Here is a 23,588-nt window from a genome sequence, read left to right on the forward strand (position 1 = left end):
AAGATTTATTTTCATTGTTCGTATCATTCAGTGCTAAGGTATGTTGTCCATGAAAAATGCACCGTCAAATTGTATGCAAAAACGAGTGAAAATATATATATCATATGTATAAAAATCCTTCCAAAGGAAGAAATATCATTAAACAAAAAACATGGTTAGTGTTGTTAGACGACAACAGGAGCAGGAGAAGAGGTTACAGCGGGGATACGTATGTACAGGAGGCAGCTGGAGCTGAAGGTAGAGACCGAGGCGGATCGGATTTACACAGATTGCGTCGCAGACTCGCCTGAAACTGCCGGCCGCTGGAGACGCAACGAAGAGCGGCATGGCAATGTGAATTGGTACTTGTTTTGGGTGAGAAGCGTATAGCGCTCCTGCGGGGCAAAGTCCCACAGCGCCCGCTCGATCACCTGCAGGGCACTGTGGCTGAGCACGTCCGCCGTGTACTGAGTAGGTGCTTCGGCACTCGCTGACATCGCTGTGGAAGAGATGAAAGATAATGTAAACTGAAGCTAGGGAATGGAGCTGCAGGTGCAGGGTTTCAACTCACTTTGTGCTACAGGGGCCTTGTATAGGGACTCGGCTGTCATTCCGCAGGTGTCCAGCGCCACCACACTGACGCCGTACGGCTGCAGCTCCTTCCGCAGTTCTTCGGCGCACTTTTCCACAGCCACGCGCGATGCATTGAAGGCCACCAAACCCTCGCCGCCCGTTAGCGCGGAACCCGTCCGCGTGCCGCTGGCTCCGCCCAGATAAAGGAGGCGACCGCGCGTGGGCCGGAGGAACCCCACAAAGGCCTTGGCCACACGCAACGTGCCAAGGATGTTGGTCTTCAGCATGTGCTCCCACTGCTGCACGTCTTGCGACTCGACCCGTCCCCGGAACACGCTACCGCTGGTGTTGATCACGGCGGCGATGCCCCGCTCGTCGGCGTTCAGGTGGGCGCCCATGGCGACAGTGGCCTCGCGCAGCACATCCTCTCGGGTCACGTCCAGACGCATAGGGATGATCGTGCCAGCGATGGGCTCTTCGCTGTACTCGCGGATCTTCATCCAACCGCAGAGGAGCTTGGCGGGTAGCGAGTCGTGGGCCTCCTTCATACCGGCGAAGACGCGGCACCCCTTGTTGGCCAGGTGGGTGCACAGCTGCAGTCCCAGGGCGGTGTCCGCACTCGTCACCAGTACCACCCGGCTCGGCTGGGCCTCCACGTTAGCCGCCTCGCTGTCCTCGCGCACCTTGCAGATTAGGTAGATGAGTAGCGCACCGGCGATCGAGAAGAGGGCCAGCAGCTGGAAGGCCAACACCAGCATGGTCATTGGCTCCATTATGACATCTCTGGAAATTCAGTATAGAGATATAATATTATAATTGTCAGACAACGAGTATCTTTTCTAAAATTATATCATGAGATGCATGACTTATTACTTAGTATTATTTATTATTATTATTATTCCCTTATTGCATTTACTACAACTTTCTAGATCGGACACTCTTCCTTATTGTGGTATGGGTATGGGTATGGGTATGGATATGAGCATGGGCTGCATATCTATATCCATAGCCATGTCGATCTCATGGCATTTTCACTTTAATTAATACTCGTTAGGCTGCCGACGCATCAGGTAACAACTTAACGCTTGCCTTGCAATGTTTTTCTTTCGTTTTCACATAAGACGCTTTAATTATTGCACATTTTTCTTCAAACTTTTTAACAATTTACTGTAACGCTTCTCTTCTCTTCACTCATCTGGCTGTCCATCTATCTTCCGAAACCCTTGCAGAAATCGAAAAGTTCGCTCGGGAGGAGCGCAGAGGTGGCAGAGGAACGAATGTCTATGGTATCTATGACGCTCCACACATGGATACGGACACGACACGAATGCGACCAGCGAGGCGTGTCCAGTGCGAGCAAGTCTTCCATGCATTTGGAAATAAACTATGTCTAGGTTCCTCTTAGCTTTTCACTGCATGCGCCACCGATGGAACACATAATATGTACATATATATGTACATCTGCACATGCATAAGTAGGTGGAGAATGAACCAAAGTAAAAGTTGGAGCACACTCAGCAGCAGCAGCAGCCGCAGCCGCAGCCACAGCTCTCAGCTCCGTGGAGAGTCAGTATCAGAAACGGAGACGGAGTCAGCTGTGATATATGCCACGAATTCTTTAGATCGGCGATCCGGATCCCCCATCCAACCACTGGGTCCGCGGCTCAGTTAGTCGACTGGGATATTTTCAAAGCCGCTTTTGGACCCCATCCAGGTTCCGGGGGCTTGGAAGCGGGCTTCCTCCCGCTTGGAAAATTTCACCAATGTGCTTTGGGGCGAGGCAGGGAGTGAAGCAGGGCCACAGTTGACATGCGGAAATGGGTTGGCCATACGAGTATGTGCTGCTGCAGTTGCTGCTTTTGGCAGTCGCACTGGGGTCGGTATTTGGGCGAGGAAGCGGTGAGGCGGCGAGGCGGTGCAGCGGAAGTGGAATCGGAATCGCTTTTGGTCAAGCCACAATGCGGCACTGGTGCATCCACCCCGAGTTGCGTCACCAAATAAACTATCAACGGAATCCACCCAGCAAACAAACGACAGCGGCTCCAAATGATATTCGATTGAAAGAAAGCCTTGCCTGAGCAAGGAGCTGACTCCATCCCCTCGACCTCAATGCTATCCTTCGTAATTACACTGACAACCACACTGGGCGCCCGTGATGAAGGCAGCTTTTGCGATGGCCAGGGCACGCTGCTTGGTTAGCAACGGCAGTCGTAACCACGTGCAAGGAGATCTTCTTAGGGAAGCCAGTCTGACAATCCAGCTGCGGCTGCTGTGTGTCGCCGGTTGACCCCACACCACAGCATGGGCTGCCTTCTTGCTGGAAATTGCCGATGCAATCGAAGAAAACGGCCGCCTGTCCGTTCTTGTCGATGCGGCCGAAAATGGTGACACGTTGTAGGGTTAATGGCGTCCCTGGAACTAGATGACGGAGAACATCTGGGCCATACCCCAACATCCTGCGCTCGACAGAGGACACAAATTTAGTTGTATCCTACGAGATACCTATGTACTCCAATAAACCATATGTTCTGAAGTTGGTGGTCTTCTTCATATCTCAATGCTCAGTGCCGGACTGCCTGCATCCTGAGAAATGGTTACCGTGGAGTAGCCTTGGTGATCATCGAAAGGTTGCGCAAGCGCTTGTGTGCTGCAGTTATGTCAACTGTGCGGCAGTTCTAACGACTGTCAATCAGCAGTTACAGTAGCAGAAGATACAATCTTTGGATTTGGATTTGGATACCGCATTCTTTCTCTTTCTTTTTCTATTTACCGCTAGCTCTATCCTACTTAGTGAGATGTGTACTCGTACTTTTCACCCTCAAGCTATGGATTAAGGTGTTTTGACTTTTTTCATAGAGATACATCAATGCAGATACATTTACTCGTACTATGAAGCGGAGTACCAGTTATTCTACCAGGTCTGCAGCGAATCAAAACGTTGCGACTGATTTCATGCTGAGGTCTCGACACTGCGCTAAATAAATGTCACATAAAACCACATCATTGTTTGCCCGACGATGGCTCAGACCGCCGGCCAAAATGAATACACGAGTATTCATTTAGTAGCTTTTGGAAATTTTCGAGAATACACAAGAGTTCCTGATCTTTTACTTTTTCTGAAATGTTTTGCTTGGACAGAAATCTCTCTCAAAATCTGAGAGGTGCTCTGAATAAACGGTTTTTATTCTTCATCAATACACTATACAGGTTTCGATCCACTCCGTTTCCAAGGCAGTGTCCGTCTCAGAGGCAGAAGACAATGATTACCTCTCAGGATAACTATTTAACATACTTAGCTCATCGACCAGAATCTTGCGAATATTGTTCTCCAAGCAACGTGCACCACGCCCCTGTTTGTTCAATGGCCAACATGTTATAATGCGAGTGCGAGTAAGTTGCTACATATGTATGTATATATGTATATATGTATATATGTATGTATGTAGTCATGTATGTATATATGTACATATATAGCATGTATATAGTATATAGTATATAGTATATAGTATATAGTATATAGTATATAGTATATAGTATATAGTATGTGTGCTCACTCACACACATACTCGTATGAGATTGTGTATGTTAATTGCGACATTTGCTTTGCAGATTTGGCTGTGGTCAGGCTCAGACATTCATAAGCTTGAGTTGGAGTTTAGTTTGTGTGTCTGCCTTTTTGCCTTTGTTTTCGCCTCGTCTCTTTTTGAGCATTTTTGCTGTTAGCATTCAACCCAAATATGTCAGACAGTCCGGAGACACGGACACAGACACGGACGCGGACACAGACACGGACGCGGACGGGCCTGGCATCCCAATGGCATGAGATCGATACCCATTAAGTGGACATGTGCATACATATGTATGTACAGTCGTTCAAATTTTCACGACTGCGACATTACCTATACGCCGCATAGGCCAGGCAACGCAACCTGTCCGCGAGCTTAACTAGATGCGATGCGAGCCGATTTATTCGTGGCTTGGGTGTTGGAAATGCAATATTATGAATGTAGTTCATTATAGCTAAGCCATTTTGATTAATGATTCAATTAATGATGAGGATTCATGGAGAAGCAGATAAATTAAGATATTTTCTCAGCCACTAGTGCCAAGTGATAGGCAGGATCAAATTTTTATTTGCCGAATTTTCTTATTCCTGTCTTTGTGTCTTTGTGCCGATATTTTTTAGGGGATAGCTATTCGATGCACAAAATTAGGCTTGGTTAACTCCTTTGATCGTTTTCACTTCTAAATTTGTATTGTGAACTAAAAGACAATTGTCTAAAAGACAACAAGCTGTTCCCACAACATTGAAGGCTAACTTCTTTGAAAGCAAGCACTCTCTTGAACGACTGTGCTGATGTACCCTCAAAACATGCATACAAATCGTAAGCCCAGAGTAAATTCCTTTTGCGTATGATATCATAGATATACATACATATGTACATATGAATGTATGTATATGCAAATTTATGTACATGAGTATGCCCGATCAATCAGTGTGGGCAAACTTATTTCGCATTCTAGTTATTATGGTGTTATAACATTAGACTTGGCCAGTTTTAGTGTTGGGACCCGTCTTTAGTACCGTCTGGCGGATATCAGTCGAAGACTTTTTGTCACTTTTTGTGATAAAATGATTTTTGATCGAAAATCTCTGACGCTGAGCATTACCCATCATCATTCGAAACCAACCAAGCAATAAATGTGGATTTCGATTTGCGATATCCGATAGCAGCCGAATCCGAAACTGATTGTAGCTTGGCCTCTTTCTTCGTCTTCGTCTTCGCCTTTGTCTTTGTCGTTGTCTTTGTCTTTCTTCTTTGATTTGCCTTTGCTGCTTTGCTGCACATTTTCGCCGCATTCGTGGCGCATGCTAAGCAAAATTGTTGGCTAATTGCCACAATTGAAGAATCAATCAAAGAAATAATTGAAAAACGCAAGACAAAAAAAAAACAACACGAGACCGAATCGAGGCAAATCAAGACTTCGAAATGGGCCCAATTAATTTTCACCCCAACGTCCGCGGTCCAACGGTGTGTTCCCTCGGTCCCACTCCTCCCTCTTCCAGGCAGACCGCTCTCCCTTGTGTGTGTCTGTGTGTGTGTGTGTGTGTGTGCGCGCGTCGTTGTCCCACTAGTGGGAGCTCCCACTCGCTTTTACCGTACGTACGCTGTACGAGTATGCATGTGTGTGTGGCTTGGAATCGGTTTTTGTTTCTGTTTTGGGGCATTTCTGCTGTAATTCTTTTCGTATTGGGTTGCTGCCGTGTTGTATGTATGTATGTACATATGTATGTATGTTTGTCTGTTGCTTTGCATTTCATGTTCAGGTGCGATCGAGATTTCCATTTTGCTTTAACACATTTCTGGCTAGCTTCAAGTGCTAATTTGGCCAGAGCCCTGCCCTCTACCTCTACCTCTACCTCTACCGCCACCTCCCCCACCCTCGCCCTCGCCAACACGTTAGGCTGAGGTTGGCCTAAATACCGAAAGACGGTATTGTCAGCAGCAAAAGCTACCGATACGCATTTAAAAGGTGAAAATATGTATGCAAAAATTGTATTTTGCTTTGCTTTATTTTGGGTTTGTTTGTTTAGGTAGCTCTGTCCCCCTCTCTATCTCAGTCTATCCTTCAGTCTCTTCCTCCGTCCCGCTCTGGCTCTGGCTGTAGGTGGCTTGAATTTCAATCATTTTGGTTTTCTGTTTTGGCGCGCTCCAGCCTTCCCGCTCTGGCTCTCCATCTCATGTCCAACAGTACAACCCTGGGGGAATGACATGACTGCATTCATTGCAGTGCATTGCGTTTGTTGGTGGTGGGGATAGGAGAAAGCTATGCTTCGAAATTGCGTTTCAGATTTTGGTGAGAGCGGACATACACGCATACATATGTACATATGTATGTATGTATGTACATGCATATGCTTACAAGTACATACATATGTACCCCGTACTTTCCTTTTCAATATCATCTAAATTTAGCCACACAACAAATTTCCCAAGTCGTTGAATCGCGATATTTCAAGGTGGTTGTGGTGCTGACAACTGACAGAAGGAGAGAGAACGACGAGCGACAAAGTTGCATACATATGTACATACATACATATGCACCTTTTTTTGTCTCCTCTCCAATTTTATCAGCAACAAAACAGCAAAAGCAAAAGCAAAATCAAAGGCAACAGCAACAATGACAAATAACAGCTATAAGCAGTCAGCAATTTTTCTTTTCAGGTGCAATGAACTTTTCCTCAAGAGTTAACCACAAAAATCTTCATCTCCATCTTCCACCTTCCATCTCTGCTTTCCGCTTTTAGCTCCATTTTCGCCGCATTTTATGCCGCATTGTCTTCCAATTTGAACTTCCGAGAGGGCAGGCAAAGTAATTGCCGACACCATCGCCCCTTTTTCACTTCCACTGTATCATCCCCCTCCCCTCCCTCTCAACCACTATCCAATTTTGCAACTCCTCCCCTCCTCCGCTCATCCACTCCTCCACTCCTCCACTCCTCTACTCAGCATCATTTTCAAGTTCAAATGTAAAACATTACAAATGCTGTTGCTCTCGCTGTTGCTGTTGCTATTGCTGTTGCTGAAGCGTTTGTTTCCATTTCTCTTCCATCTTCAGATTAGATCATCGCTTCGAATCGGTGAAATATGCGCGGGCGCCGTGATGATGGCGCACTGGAATACCTCTTTAAGTGGGCAGTAGTGGTAAGGTAGGGGCTATTACGCTAAGCAGATGACACCATTTGCCTTGAATAGGAATGCCGTTTTGGGTGTGGAAGGAGGATTGAATGAGAACCATGCTGTCATCGGACTTGGAAACAGATGTAACTTAACATTTCTGGCACCCTCAGATTATTCTTAGTCGAGGCGACTGCAATACAGAACTTATCGCTTTAACTTACACCCTTTAATATTCTGATGAATAATTTGTGGATCCCATCCAAAGGTTGTACTAAAAACCAATTGCACTTAATTGCTAAGTGCGTCTCAAGCCCGAGGATCCAAAAACCAAAGGATCCACGCCGTGAGTGGACGCAGCTGGGAGATCGCTTCTCTGGCACGAGCATGCAAGACCAAAATACACGAAGTAAGTAAGTAGGAAATAAGCTCCGTTAAGACTGAGTTACGCTAGAAATCAATTTTCACGGCGATTGGCCGACCCTCGAAAGAGTGAAGCTCGTTCCGTTTTATTTTCTGATACCACCGACTGGAAATTGGCTAACTTTTCTTTTCGGTTGCATTTCCCATGTGAATGCACTCATTGAAATTAGGATGATGCACTCGATAAGGTAAGGGCTTCTCACGTCTTCTCATGTTGTGGATTCGATTCGATTCGATTCGCATCGGTTCGGTTTGGATATCACCCATATTCAACGTTCCATTGACCAATCGGAGGCTTATATTTGTCATAATAATTTTTTTGTGTGGACCTAATTTAAGCATTTCTTTAGCTCTCTTTGGCCATTACCTCATCACTCGCTTACCTCGCTTTCTGATGCAAATTTTATGGGGTGCTGCGGGTTGCGGGTTGTTGCTGTTGCTTGGATGTTGGCAATGAAGGCAGTAAGATCTGTTTTAATAAACTTCAACATTTTAGATCAATTTGAAGATGCTCATTGATTCGGCTTGGTTCGATGGAATTCGCTTTGATTTGATTTCTTTTAATTTTGCAAATGAATTCCATTCTGATTCCGTCGGTCCAAAAAACACACGAAATAAATAAATGTTTGGTAAGGAAAAAAATCAGTGAAACAATAGCGAATGCAATGGCGTCATGTGTCGGTCCGTCACTCTTTCATTGTTTCTGCCTGCCCGTCTGAGTACCAAATATAATTGCTTTAATTGGTTTCAATTTTGTATTTTTGTTTTTGTTTTGTTGGCTAAAACCAAAACAGCAACAGCTAACTCCACTGCAATTGCAGTTGAACAACTTTACGCTCCATTCAGCATTAAAATTACTTTGTGCCACTTTCAAAGCTATTTCTGCTACAAAAACACCAGCAGCCTATTCTGTTTCTTCTTCTTTTTGGCCTCACAACAAGTCTTATTGTTTTGCATTGCCTTTTCCATGATTTGGACGCCTTCTCTGAATTTTGTGTCTGCGTACTATGCTGCTTGGAACTGGACACTGGGGCAGGGCAGGTGGAATATGAATATACTCGTAAGTACATACATACATATGTATGTATGTACATATGTGTGCACGTATGGCAAACGAAGACGATGGGGATCCGACAGAGAGAGAGAAAGAGGAATGTCGCAAATGTCACGATTGTCACGATTGTCACGCTTCAAGTTCCAAAGAAGTGAGAGAAAATGCAGAAACTACAAAAAACATAGTACACTGTACCAAGTGATAACAGAGCACAATGCAATAGAACGGAACGGAACAAACCGAACGAAATTGAATGGAATAGAATAGAATAGAATAGAATATTCTACAGCTACTTTTAACGTAAGATAGCATGCTAAAATCCTCAAAACATATTCTTTAGAATATACATATTTTATATGTATTAATAAGTATCGAACAATTGGTTTCCATCGTGCGATGCAAAACTAGCCAAGTTTCCATCGTGCGATGCAAAACTAGCCAAAAATGAATAATGACTACTGTTTCGATAGCTGTTCAATGAAATTTGGCTATTCTAAAGGTACATATGTACAGTGGGGAGCAAAAGTGAGTACATACTCATAATCATTGACTTTAGCCTCCCATAACAGGCAAACGAATAAAGCCAAACAAACCAAATTTGTTCCCCATATAAATACTTGTATTCTTAAAAAATAAACAATAATTACAAGAACGAGTAAAAATTTTTCAAAGAATGAAAATTAAAAAACCAAAAGAACTCGCATGTACTCGGTTTTGCACTTTTTCATAAAAATTAAAGTAAATCATAATATTAACATTTTGCGCATAGACCCATATTAGATATTACTTTTTTAATACGGTTTGGAATGTTCTCTATCAAATTCCCAAAAATATCTTTTGAAATTGGATTGCACTCCGCATCTATACATCCCCAGAGATCGCCTTGGTTAGATGGCGCTGATTCGTAGTGCTCAAGCCGTCGTTTCACGATTGACCGTAGGCTTTCAATCGGATTAAGGTCGGTTCGTTGAGATAACCACTCCAGCAATTTAAAATTTTGATTAACCAGTCATTCTCGAACATTTTTCGCAATTTGCTTCGGATTCCTGTCTTGTAAACAAGTTAGTTAAATTCAGGATAAATACATTTCTCCGGAAAATTAAGAAGTTAGGCTTGTAGAAGTTGTAAATAGTCCTCTCTGAACTGAATAACATAAATTTTTTGTAGAGGACCAACGTGCTACCATGTAAAGCAACTTCAGACCATAATATTTCAATATTTCATATTATTCCTTATTACTATGGTCTATGTATGTACTCTATAACGTTATACCAAAGACTATACAATACCAAGATGTTGCATGAGCGACCAAAAAGCTGTTCTATGGCGGGTCCTAACATTAGAACCCAAAAGGCCCGAGGGAGCGCGCGGGGTTTCAATTCCCTTTTCGCCTGTACTTCGTCTCTACCGCGACCCCGCTGCCCATCGGTTTCGTCTGTTCGGCAATTCTGGACTCTCGAGCCTCAGCACCGTCGAAGCGGTGGTCGCGGATGGCCGATGTCTTTGGAGCGGCACAGTGGGAAAATTCGATTGGAAAATTCTCTATTAGAATTTATCTAAAGCACTCATACAATTTTTTTACTATTTCGGCTGAGTCCCCACTGTGCCGCGCCAAAGACATCAGCGACCACGCTGCCCTACGGTTTCGGCACGCAGACGATTCATATTTTGTTTTTGTATTCTTTCTCTTGAGACACACCGACTCGACGCTGACCGAGGCATTGACGAAGCCGAGTAGCATTTCGGAGGCGAAGGTAGCGTAAAAGAGAATTGAAGTAATAGCCCCGCGCGCCCGTACCATGAAGCGTCAAACGAAAATTGAAAAAGAATTTGTTCCTCATGCAACATCTTGGTATTGTATAGTCTTTGGTTATACGTAAGTATATGTATGTATGTATGTACATACATTCTTCGTTAAGATTCTTTGTGTATAACTTAGCTACTAAGCTCAAAAAGTCGCATTCGGCTGTCGATTTTCTAATCGAGCCACCGTTAATCTATCATACTCTGACTGAGCAACCTCGTCTCAAACATTGCTGACTTGAACGTTAATCAAGAATGATTATCAACAGCAGCAATAGAAATATGTAGCTATTTTCACGGGCTACTAGTAAGGCGGATTGGCTTATCACCTGTCAACCAGATCTGTCACGTAAGCAAAACAAATCGAAAACACTTTCAATATAATTGCAAAAATATTTGAAACCATATTCGTTGCCGATCCATTGGCTCAGCCCCGGTCGCTTTCCTTTCTTGGAGGTGGGCTGCACAGTGCACACACAAGTCAAGACGGAGTGTGGGGTCTGATCTGCGTATGTCCCGGGAATTTTAATCATACGTATATTTCTCTTTTCGTACATGCTTAATTGTTTGTTTTTGTAGCCATCGCTCTGCGTTTTTCCCCATTTTGCTTTGACTGCTCCACGGAGGCCAATTTGATTTCCACTTCGATTCGATAAACGAATGGCGCACGTAAAATATCGATCAACAACGAATCTGGGACTACCCTTGCTCTTAGGTCAGGACCACCTGACCATCCTGATCTATTGACGTTATTGAGTGAGATTTTGATTATTATGAGTGAGATCAGAAAGGGCTGTAAATGAACGTGGTGACTTTTCACTTTAACTCCGTGAAAAAGCGTTAGCACAGAGACGGATTTTCGTGACGATAACTGTAGCAAAAGGAGGAGCTTTCTCAATTAATAAATTTTCCCAATTTTAACGTTCCCCTCAAAAAGCACAGTACGTTTTTGTGGTAGTGGATATTTTGATTGCAGTCGGTTATTTTGTGCTTTATTTTTGGCTTTGTGATGCTAATGTTTTCATGTGATTGGATTGGAATGGATTGGACTGAGATTCCTCAGTTGGATTGGATTAGACTCGATTGATTCCGAACAATGGAACCTACTCAAGCGTCCTATTTGTGGCTGTTGGTGTTGCTGTCGTGGCTCTTTCCGCCAATTATTATGGCGGACAGGGGTCCGTCCCCGTCCTCGTCCCCGTCCCCCAACCCAACCCAAGTCCAAAGTTGTTTGTCGTTTTGTCTTTTCGTTTTTTTTATTTCTTAACATTTTGAAATTGCACTTTTTTTTGCCGTTAGCTGTTAGTCCTAGGATCGTTGGTCCCCGGCCAGGCAGACGATAGAGGGCAGCACCAATCTGCGGAAAAATCAATCCGACTACAGTTCGATCGTTTAATCGCTTTCTCTATGGGCAAAGCATGGCAATCATTTGACTGTGACCCACCAGAATAGACTAAAAATTAAGATACATCAGATACAGCAAATTACATCCAGTCCTTCCGTAACTCGAACTTCCAAATGTAGAATTTCTCCCTAATTCGAGTGCAAATACTGGCACGTGCACTTTGTAAGTCGAAATTTTATGGGAAATCACAAGTTACATATGTATGTGCTATTGAAAATCGGAACTTTCTGGAGATGCTGAACGTTGGGAGCCGCGGTAAATGCCGCTATGCTATCGTAATATAATATATGATTCAGATTCGGAAATCTGCAAGATGCAGTTTTTCTCTACGATTCGGCGGTTTTGGTTTTCTTATACCTTCAAAGTTGTGAATGCCACACATTTTCGTCCCTTGTGGGGACGACAAGAGTGTGTGCGAGAGAGACAGAAAATCAGTCAGAGCGTGTCGTCGGGCGCTGCGTGGCCACTGCAGGTTGATTTGTTCCTTTTGGTTATAATAATGATTCGATCTGATCCAGATTCGATAATCTGGAAGATATGGTCATTCTCTATGACAGTGCGTTACTAGTTTTCTCGTATTTTCAAAATTGTGGTTGCCACAGATTTTCGTCTTTTGTGGACGCGGAAGGGGGCGGGGTGAAATTTTGAAATACTCTTTCAACAGTGACAATTCACAGAAGTCTGGAAACAAAAAGTCGTTGCTCTATCTTTTATAGTCTCTGAGCATTAGGTGCTCTTAGGGACGGACAGGCGGACAGACGGATAGACAGACATGGCTCAATCGACTCGGCTATTGATGCTGATCAAGAATATATTTATATTCTTTATGGGGTCGGAAACGCTTCCTTCTGGACGTTACACACATCCACTTTCACCACAAATCTTATATACCCACATACTCTTTTTGAGTATCGGGTATAAAAACAATTTTTTCTGTAAATCGAAGCCTCCATAAATCGAACGTTTTCAAATTCAACTGTATGTATGTATGTATATACATACATCCCTCTAGTACTGGCGGTGGCGATTGACCATGCCCGAACTACTGATTTGGCTGGTTCCTACATGGGTACTTTCCGGACTTACCCTATGGTAAACAAACGCCGAACCACTCAAGGAAGAGACAAAAAATGTTGCTCTGTATACTCTACAACCCACCGCGCACCAGCCACCGAACTAGTTCAGTTGGGATGCAACGTCTCACCAGTAGACGAAAAAACGAAAAAGCATGAGAGGAAAATGAAGAGAGCAGGTAGCTAAAAATTATGCTGATCTGCTCTTCTCCTTTCCCTTTTCTGTTTTCGGTCATTTCATTGCTAGAATGTTCTTTGCGTTTGGCGTTTGAGCAAATCAGTGCGGCTGTCCAAGTGATTATAATTATTCAATTTTAAACAGTTATTCAAAGCAAATGTATAGCAAACGGCATTTGCGTAGGCTCAATAAAGAAATATAAGACAAATATGCAGCCAAACATAATCGTGCTAGCGGAGAAACAGTGTCGTGCAGTGAAATAGAAAAAGTTGAAGGCCGCGAAATAGGAGAGACAATCGACGAAAATGAAACAAATGGAAAGTGACACTGAAAAATTTAAAGAACTTCTTTAGAGTTTTGATTGGTAAGCTTATATGCTTTTGGTTTTTTTGTATTCCTATTACATATATATGTATTTTATATTTATAGATGTCATAACTGTAGGTACTGGATCAGCTGAAGTCCAGATTAGGAAAGCCCTACAGCTGCAAAAAAAACGTTTTTTCAAAAACAGTACCACCGCGAACAGCAGACCTTAATTAGTAAATTTAAAAACTTAAATGAAATATGTATAAAATAAAATACAAATTTAAATATGAAATTAAATGAAGATTGATAACCTACTTCATGGGTACCCATTTCATTAGCTACTACATGGGTACTCATTTCACTAGCTACTAGACGAGTACCCATATCACTAGTTCGGGGGTAAACGATGTGGTGTCGCTGGTCCCCATGTCGTAGGACATTGCGGGTAAAAATGGAAATGATGAAAAGCATTGTTAAGGGTTAGTAAAGAAAGTACCCCTGGTCTGTTAGGGAGTGGTGATATCACCACCTCCGAACTAGTTCCCAGTACTGCTGGGATATGTTATGTGCATATATAAGTATTCGCTCTCTGTTTCTGCAGTCTAGGCACTACCAACAGATCTGATGTCTTCACTCACCTGTTCCCCACCAAATTCTTTTCGCCTAAGCATGAGACATAGAAAACCTACATAGAAAACAGAAAATACTACAAACTAATTTGAGGGATGTAGCAGAAACTGAGAACATATCGTCGACGCACTTCTGAGAGAGTCTGTGGAGTTGGGCGGGACGGATAAAGTGCTGGCCCCGTGGCTTTGTGTATAAATGAGAGGAGGATGTACTGTTTTCTCCAAAATCTCGGCCAAATACTTCCAAGAATGATGATCTTCCACATACGATGATCTATATGTACATATCAGCATTAGGAACATAAGGAGATCGTATGCAACCCTCAAAGCCAACAATCCTTCATCTTCCGTCACACCATTGACTGACCTATTCAGTTAGCTGAGTAACTCGTTTCCAGAACATTGGCTAAAGTATTTCTTGGCTTTCAATTAGCTCGCATAAAGTCACGTGGAGTCACGCCAAGTCGAGACGAGTCAAGTCAATTTAAGTGAAGTCAAGAGCCAGACCAAAGAGCGAAAAGACTCGGGCGTGAAGATGTTTTTGATGTCTAAATCAGAAGCCCAGCCAGCTCCCCCGACTCAGAGCCAGAGCAATCTCTCTCTGTGAAACCCAACCCGAAACTCATTCCATAGTCGGTCTGACAAGAGACATCAGTCGTCTTAAGACAAACAAACCCAGTCTGAAGCTGAAACTGAGTCTGCGACTGAATCTGTTTCTGAATCTTAAACGTTTTGAACAATGACCTTAAAAGGTTTTTTTGTCGTTGTGGGTCATGTGTGCATGCGTGGAATTTCAGATGAGAGTGAACCACCGGGAATCGGTTGAGTAAATGGAAAATCATAAATTACATAAGTAAACAAAGGATGACAGGGGAAGAGAGTGCGGAAACGGTATAGGGATCGGGGTTGGGATCGTGATCGAGGAGACAGAGAAGATGGGGATCTATAGAACAGGACTGACAGGTCCCGTTCTCACTGACGTTCCCAAGACTGGTAGATACTGGTACAAAATGTCCAATACGCTCCAATCAATGTCATTCCACTCGGCTTACCATTCTGTAGTCCATTCACATTCCCAAGACTTCAAGAACTGTCCCAAAGAATGTAGTTGCTTTTTTGCATAATTATATTTGGCTGCTGATGCTGTTACTTAAATGGAGATTGATAGCTTTGCGAGCGATTCGCCACGAGTGAGATCTCTATGGTATTCCTCAGATACGAGGAGAGCATATACTTAACAAATTCAGATGATAAAACAATGGACAGGGGGCCATCAGTATAGGGCTTGCGGTGCTTGAAATCGATAAGTGGGGAAAAAATCGATGGATAAATAGCTTGAAATACAAACGTTGACATTGAGCCAAACTCCTAGACCAGTTTATACCCTGTTCACACCCAGTTGGGACCAGTTTTAGGCCAATAAATACTCGTCATAAATGCATACGTACTTAATTAAAAATATTTTTGGTTTGGAGCTGCTCACCTTTTCAGCTAGATCAAATGTTAAATTCAAATTCGTTGTTTTTTTTATTTTTTTTCTAAAACGAATGGAATCAAATACAAATTTATTAACTAAATATTAAACACAGTAAAAAATTTAACAGGAAAAAAAATCAAATGTGTCTAAAAAGGGCCGCCTGGGAGCTGCTTTTGAATTGCGGCTCTTCGGTTTCTGTTTTAATATTGTGCCTTCGGTCTTGGGTTGGAGGTTTTAATTTCGATTTCAGTTTTCGTTTTCGATTTGGTCTACCAATTTCACGCACAGTTTGGGCCAAAAGCAATACTACATTCGCGACTCGAGCTGTTTGTCGGAAACTCTTGAGCGGGCGACAGAGACTCTGTGTGTCTCGCTGTCTGTCTGCGTTTTCGTTTATGGCTGCGCCTGCACCTTTTTCTCTGACTGCGACTGGACTGAGCCCGAACCGAAGACTGGCAAGTGCGGTTTTGGCTCGCCTCAGTCGCAGTCGTTGTCGTTGTCGTTGTCGTTGTGGCAGCGATCGAACGAACGAAGCGAAAACGAATACGAGCCGAAGTCTTAGCTGTCCCCCAGTCCCCCAGTCCCCCAGCCACCCAGTCGTCACTCCATGAGTTGCTTGGGCCCAAAGCCCAGTCTTTGCTGTTACGTGCGTGCGGCCCCACACCCCTCCCTTGAAGCTCACTATTTACCTTTGGCCGAACCTCGGCCGATCGTGCTTGTGCTTCGTCTCCTCTCTCTACGTTCCACTGGCTAACTTTTGACGAACCAAAGTCTCTGCTGCTCGTGCGTGTGCCAGTCGACTCTTCTTTTCCCCCTCTTTAGAGCTTGAGTAGCTTTGGCCTTTCGCGTGTGGAAGGCGAGAAAATGTCAAATGATCTCCATCCACTTAGGACCTCCACATCCCAACTGGTTTTACAGTTTCGACTGTGCTTCTCGCAGGGGACCAGTCTGAACGCCTCTTCCTCAGCCCCATGGCAATGATTGAATCAACCTGCCTGCCTGCATCAACCAAATTTGTGCGAAAACAAGGTGTGGATGCCGCATTATTTGAAGGAAAGGTTGAGAAGAACGAAAAAGACAACTAAAAGTAATATTTAAAGCAGTTCTAGCTATCAAACACGGAGTACGATCAATTATGTTATGGGGCTTCCATGTTGCATGCTCCACAGAAACTAGCATAATCTAGGGCACATTTTTCTCCGATAGACCAGGATCTTTTCGGGGTCTCTTAGAATTTCAATTTATAACCATGAAGATTTTACTCAAAATGAGTATTGGGGTATATTAGATTTGTGGTGAAAGTGGATGTGTGTAACGTCCAGAAGGAATCGTTTCCGACCCCATAAAGAATATAAATATATTCTTGATCAGCATCATAGCCGAGTCGATTGAGCCATGTCTGTCTGTGCGTCTGTCCGTCCCCTTCAGCGCCTAATGCTCAAAGACTATAAGAGCTAGAGCAACGATGTTTTAGATCCAGACTTCTGTGATATGTCACTGTTACAAAAATATTTCAATACTTTGCCCCGCCCACTTCCGCCCCCACAAAGGGCGAAAATCTGTGGCATCCACAATTTCGACGATACGAGAAAACTAAAAACGCAGAACCGTAGAAGATGACTATATCTTACAGAGTGCAAAATCTGAGCCAGATCGTATAATTATTATAGCCAGAATCACGAAAACAATTTCACTCTTTCTCGCTCTGTCTCACTCTAATACACAGGTTTCATGGTCGGTTTTGCCAATTGCAAAATATGAGTTCAAGGATCTCAGAACCCATAAGAGCTAGAGCAACCAAATTTGGTATCCACACTCCTGTGATATCGGACCTTGACCGTTTTGTGTCAAAATTTCGCCGCACCCCCTTCCGCCCCCGCAAAGGACGAAAATCTGGGGCAACCACAAATCTCAGAGACTATTAAGGCTAGAGTAACCAAATTTGGTATCCGCACTTCTGTTAGATCTCACTATAAAACGTATATCTCAGAATTTCGCCCCACCCCCTTCCGCCCCCACAAGGGACGAGAATCTGTTGCATCCACAATATTGCAGATTCGAGAAAACTAAAAACGCAGAATCATAGAGAATGACCATATCTATCAGATTGCTGAGTCTGGATCAGATCAGATAATTTTTATAGCCAAAACCAACAAATCAATTTGCAGTGGCTACGCAGCGCCCGACGTCACGCACAGACTGATTTTCTGTCTCTCTCGCACGCACTCTTTGTCGTTTCGTTTAATATTAGCGGCGTCTGCCGGAGGAGAGCCATACTGACTTAGTATCGGGTATAACTGTAGAGTTGCGGTGTACGCAGCAACTCACAACGTTCCCCCTCGTTCACCATTACATTTGGGGTTTTTACTTTTACTTTGGGGAGTGCAAACATAAACCGACTTGAAAAAATTGAAATCACTTTAAAATTACTCAAAATAGTAATGTTATAGAGCTTTTGCTGAAACATAACCTTTAAATGTAAGTATTTCTAAAGCATAGTTTATAAAAGAAGCGATCATTTTTTTTTAACATCATTCATAAGTATGTACATACATACATACACTACTGGCCAAAATAATAAGTACACGCTTATGAGCTTTCTTTCACGTCCTATAAAACTTTTCTAGTAAACATAATTAAAAATTCAAATTTTTCCACTTCTAAGACCCATCTGACCCAGACCATGCCAAATGATTTTCAACGACTTTTTGCATCATCTTCAAAATTTTTGCTCGGAGTAAGGGAACTTTTCGAACTATACGTCCTGTTAGGTCTATATATTGAAGTCTCCGACGAACCATCAGACCTGATTTTTCTTTCCCAATTTGAGCGTATTTGGCCTTGGAAGACATGAACTGATCCTTTTTTGCAAGACTGATGATGCGGGTGTCCGTTGTTCGTAAAGATTTCTTCTTCCATCCTCGATTTTCAATAAGCACTTTAGATTTGAAAGTATTCTGAACCAAAAATACCGATCGTCCAAGACTTTTCGCCATTTTCCCGGAGAATTTTCCTTTCTTTTTGAAGACTTATGGAAAACTTCCTTTCTTCAGGAGTACGGCCTATCTAAAGAATTTTTTTTGACTCTCATGTACTTAAATATGAAGGAACTTAATAAAAAACAACAATCCTTTGACCAAATCCTTATCCAATCCTTTCAAATATATAAATAACACCAGTGTACTTATTATTTTGGCCAGACCAAAAATGCCCATTCTGCAAAAATGTATGAATAGAATTTTATTAAGATGGTTCCCCACTTTAATTTTTGATTTAAATAATTGGCAAGACTGTAACCTTTCCAAATATAAACAATTGGCATCCATACACTTACAAACATTCGAGCTATCCCATAACAAACTAGCACGACACCGATGTACTTATTATTTTGGCCAGTAGTGTATGTATAACATTTTGAAGGAATGCTCATGTGTAAAATCCTATGTATATATTTGGTATATATGTGATGCATTTCCAGATACATAAATAATAGAGTAGTGTTCATACATATGTATATTCAATATATGTATCCAATATAAGATGCAAAGGGAGGTTATAGTATGATTACTTATGTAAATATACTTATGCACCATCGGATGGCCTAATAATAAATTTAACAAAAACCAAACCAAAAACGAGGGGGAACGTTGTGAGTTGCTACGGACACCGCAACTCTACAGTTATACCCGATACTAACTCAGTATGGCTCTCCTCCGGCAGACGCCGCTAATATTAAACGAAACGACAAAGATTGCGTGCGAGAGAGACAGAAAATCAGTCTGTGCGTGACGTCGGGCGCTGCGTAGCCACTGCAAATTGATTTGTTGGTTTTGGCTGTATAAATGATCTGATCTGATCCAGATCCAGATGATTCTGCGTTTTTAGTTTTCTCGTATCCTCAATATTGTGGATGCAACAGATTTTCGTCCTTTGTGGGGGCGGAAGGGGGTGGGGCGAAATTCTGAGATATACGTTTTATAGTGAGATCTAACAGAAGTGCGGATACCAAATTTGGTTACTCTAGCCTTAATAGTCTCTGAGATTTGTGAATATCCCCAGATTTGCATCCTTTGCGTGGGCGGAAGGGGGTGTGGCGAAATTTTGAAACAAACTCGTCTCGGTCCGATATATTAGGAGTATGGATACCAAATTTGGTTGCTTTAGCTTTTATAGTCTCTGAGATCTAGGCGCTAATGTTTTACTCTAAGCAAAGCCGCCTATGCTACGTGTGTGTTAGAGAGAGACAGGGCGAGAAAAAATGAAATTTTTTTCGTGATTCTGGCTATAATAATAATACGATCCAATTCAGATTCTGCGGTCTAAAAGATATGGTCATTCTCTACGATTCTGCGTTTTTGGTTTTCTCGTATCTTTAAAATTGTGGATGCCACAGATTTTCGCCCCTTGTGGGGGCGGAAGTGGGCGGGGCAAAGTTTTGAAATATTTTTGTAGCAGTGACATATCACAGAATTCTGGATCCAAAACATCGTTGCTCTAGCTCTTATAGTCTTTGAGCACTAGGCGCTGAAGGGGACGGACAGACGGACAGACAGACAGACAGACATGGCTCAATCGACTCGGCTATTGATGCTGATCAAGAATATATATACTTTATGGGGTCGGAAACGATTCCTTTTGGACGTTACACACATCCACTTTTACCACAAATCTAATATACCCCAATACTCATTTTGAGTATCGGGTATAATAAGAAAAGATGCTCTTGTTCAGCTATTGGATAAGGTTAAAAAACTTATTAGCAAAAAAATGTATCTTTTCAGGGGCGTAGCGAAAATCTAAAAATTTCAAATTGATTTCTCGCCTTTACTCGTATTTTTCCTCTTCATTCCCTCCCTACTAAATCCCAATCCCCTTGCCCCTTCTCTAATAGCTCCTTTCTCCAATTATTTTGTAATTCCGTTTGTCCCGATTTGCCTCTTTCGAGCTGCACTCTAAGTGAATCGGAATAGTGTCAAATCGAAGAGAATTCTTTCAAAAGTAGAACTGGATCTTGGAATGCCGTCCAATGGCCTGGAACGGCAACAGGAATAGAAATGGGAACGGAATTGGGTACGTTATCAAGGTGGTGACACTCACAACAATAACAACAACAACAACCCCCACTCCTTCACTTCACTTCATGCCACTCCTCACTCTCTCTATCTCTCTATAGCTCCCTTGGAATGCGATTGCATTAGAAACCTGCAAGAAAAACTTTCTGTAGTCCGAAGAGGAAAGGGGAACTGCAATTGGCCAAGTTGACCAAAAACCTGTTACCAATTTAAGGAAAAGCTCACTTTATCCAATAGAGTAAGAAATAGAGAGAGAAGAGGAGGTGAAAACTTAATGATACGTCTTTCTCAAAGTCCGCAAATGAAGTGGGGAAACAAGGAGGTTACAATTTGAGTCAACGCTCGAGAAAAACCAGAAACGAGTTTTTCCAGTAGATGGAAGAGGAATCCGGCTCATCAGCAGCTGCTGGCTGGGGCCACTGAAGGATGATGAGATGGGAAGGGGGAAGAAGGTGAAGAAGTTGTCAAGAATCTCGGATGCGAATCGATCAATAACCTTTAAAATCAAATTCCAACAAAAATATCTAAATATGTACGAGTATGTACATACGTAAATAGTTTTGGTTTTCGACAGGTCTGACCTTCGTTCTAACGTTAATTCCACAATGTTCTTATGATAGCATTGCGTAGAGATTATCATCTGATAAATACCGAATATCGATTTGGAGAACTTTTTATTATGATCTTATAGAGCGTATTATTGAGACATACAAATTGGTGTCTATTGTGTCTCCGTTGAACGGAGAATTATCTGAAATAGATCCAGTCCTAACATTGTGAGTGTAATACATAATATACAGACACCGCACTGACAGTGGACGAGGAAGAAATAGAGAGCGAAAGCGTGGCAGCGGAGGCAGCAATGGAATTTTTGTTTTCAAGCTGGCTATAATATTGATACTATCGGACGCTATGATTCGATTTTAAGCGATCGATTTTCCCATGCTTACCACAAATTTTTGCAACTCAAGGTGCGGTACCAATCTACACGAATTTTATATAACCTGTAGTTATTGAATACCGTGTATAAACATACATATGTATGTACGTATGTATGTACATCTATAAAAATATCTATGAGTTATTTTTCCTTTAAAATTTGACCCTTTTCTTCTCTCGAATCTACTGATGTTCCACATTCATAACGACCGTTCGTTATATTGGCAAAACATGGGACTCACTGGGATATTTATTCACTCGATGAACAATTCCTCGTAGTTCCTCTCAGGATACTGATCTGTGCATTTATATTTATAGTCGTAAATATAGCATCGTAAATAATTAACCCAGCACCCACGAAGGCGTGGTGAATGTTCTTTGCTCGTGTTAGTCATATCAAATGAGTTTTTTTCGCGAAATTTACGAAATTTGCACAACGAATCAATGAGAATGTCCTTTCAGGGTTGAAACGATTACCGCCTACAGTCAATTACTACTGATAGATCGTCAATTATCAGAATTCAATTATCCTGCCATAACCCTCAAACTATCCATATATGTATGTATGTATGCACATTGTACGTACATACATACATACATATGTATGTACATATGTATGTATGATCCTCAATGATCCGCCATTGATTTTCTCCAGTTCTCATGTCAAATTCGACTATCCCACGCACCAAGTCTAACGTAAAAATGTAGAGAAAAAAGACGGAGAGATGTGAAGAGTGTAAGAAGCAATAAATATTTTGTTGGAAAATAAGCAATAGTATGCTTTATGTACATACATATGTATGTATGTATATATGTACATATGTAGCTTTCAGCCATTGAAAAACTTGTTTTAGATTTTTCGAACATGTTTTTAAATGTTTCGGATTTTTTACTTTCCGCCAGTTTTTTTTCATTGTTTGTTTTGTTGTTTTCCTTTTTCTTGTTTACATTTTTAGGCAGCCAAGAGTAAGAAACAACAGACTGCAAACAGAGAGAGAAAGATAGAGAGTGAAGGAGGTAGGAGCAAGAGAGAAGGAAAACTGGTTTCCAGCATACATATATATATATGTACATATGTATGTTTGTATGTATGTATGTATGTATGTATGTATGCATGTGTGTATGTATGCATGTGTGTATGTATGCATGTGTGTATGGTCATTATTGACTTGTGCGAAAACGAACAAAAGCGATTGACTTGTCAGCGGGAAGGGGAGACAATGACACACAGAGGATAGAGCATAGTGGCTGGTTGGGATAGAGGGCTTGAGGAGCGCAAAAGACATCGGGCGCGTTCATCAGCACAATGCTTCAAGTATCATGCATCATGTATCTGGTGTCATGTATCATGTTTTGGAATGCCTATGATATGTTTCCATACTATCGCGTCGTCGTTAAAAAAATTGGCTCAGAACTGATTGATTGTGGCAATGGTCAAAAAACAGTCACATCATTTATGAGTAATTTTTGTAAAATAGAAATATTGTTTTTTTTATTTTTTTGACTTTGTTTATTTCTCTATTTTTCATCGCGACATAGAGCGTATTCTTATCGATATGTCAGCTACCGATATAAGCTAATAGCATGCATAATTTTTACGCTCCATTTTTGAAAATCTGATGGATCTGTGATCCATCGATACGTTCTTTCTTCATCATCCTTTTTCTATTGAAGATTATTTTTCTAAATTAGATTTCATCCATTCTTATCTGGTCCTAACAGTTCCTGTTTCTTTCATTTAAATCCGATACTTTCAATACTTCTCCTTTTTTCTTAGAAATGCGCCACATCCCATCATCTACATACTATGTACATATGTATGTATGTATTTAATCGCGCATACCCTCTTATTTTTTTCCTTTTGCCTTAAAGTATACATTTTTCCTTTCCTTTCCATTACATCAAATGTAACGTCTTCATCAGAAAGTGAGCGTACCAATATTTCATCATGTAGATACCATAAATGATGACAAAATTTCTTTAAAGCTGCTTTT

General features: G+C 42.0%; 1 protein-coding gene across 2 annotated transcripts; it reads right to left on the reverse strand.

Moving 5' to 3' along the window:
* Nucleotides 1-69: 69 nt before the first annotated feature.
* Nucleotides 70-16,010, reverse strand: LOC6600216 (uncharacterized oxidoreductase SSP0419). 2 transcript variants are annotated; one of them, XM_026990815.1, is made up of 4 exons: nt 15,870-16,010; nt 15,590-15,644; nt 551-1,335; nt 70-478 (listed from the first exon to the last, which is right to left on the reverse strand). In XM_026990815.1, the coding sequence occupies exons 3-4, from the start codon at nt 1,323-1,325 to the stop codon at nt 261-263; spliced, it is 993 nt and encodes a 330-aa protein (XP_026846616.1). In that variant the 5' UTR covers nt 1,326-1,335; nt 15,590-15,644; nt 15,870-16,010; the 3' UTR covers nt 70-260. The 2 variants fall into 2 exon arrangements, with proteins under 2 accessions (XP_026846616.1, XP_002025214.1); XM_002025178.2 differs by lacking the exons at nt 15,590-15,644; nt 15,870-16,010 and adding an exon at nt 8,039-8,126.
* Nucleotides 16,011-23,588: the final 7,578 nt, after the last annotated feature.

Source organism: Drosophila persimilis, unplaced genomic scaffold (genome assembly GCF_003286085.1).
Source record: "Drosophila persimilis strain 14011-0111.01,24,50 unplaced genomic scaffold, DperRS2 tig00000622-arrow-arrow-pilon, whole genome shotgun sequence".
Lineage (NCBI taxonomy): Eukaryota > Metazoa > Arthropoda > Insecta > Diptera > Drosophilidae > Drosophila > Drosophila persimilis.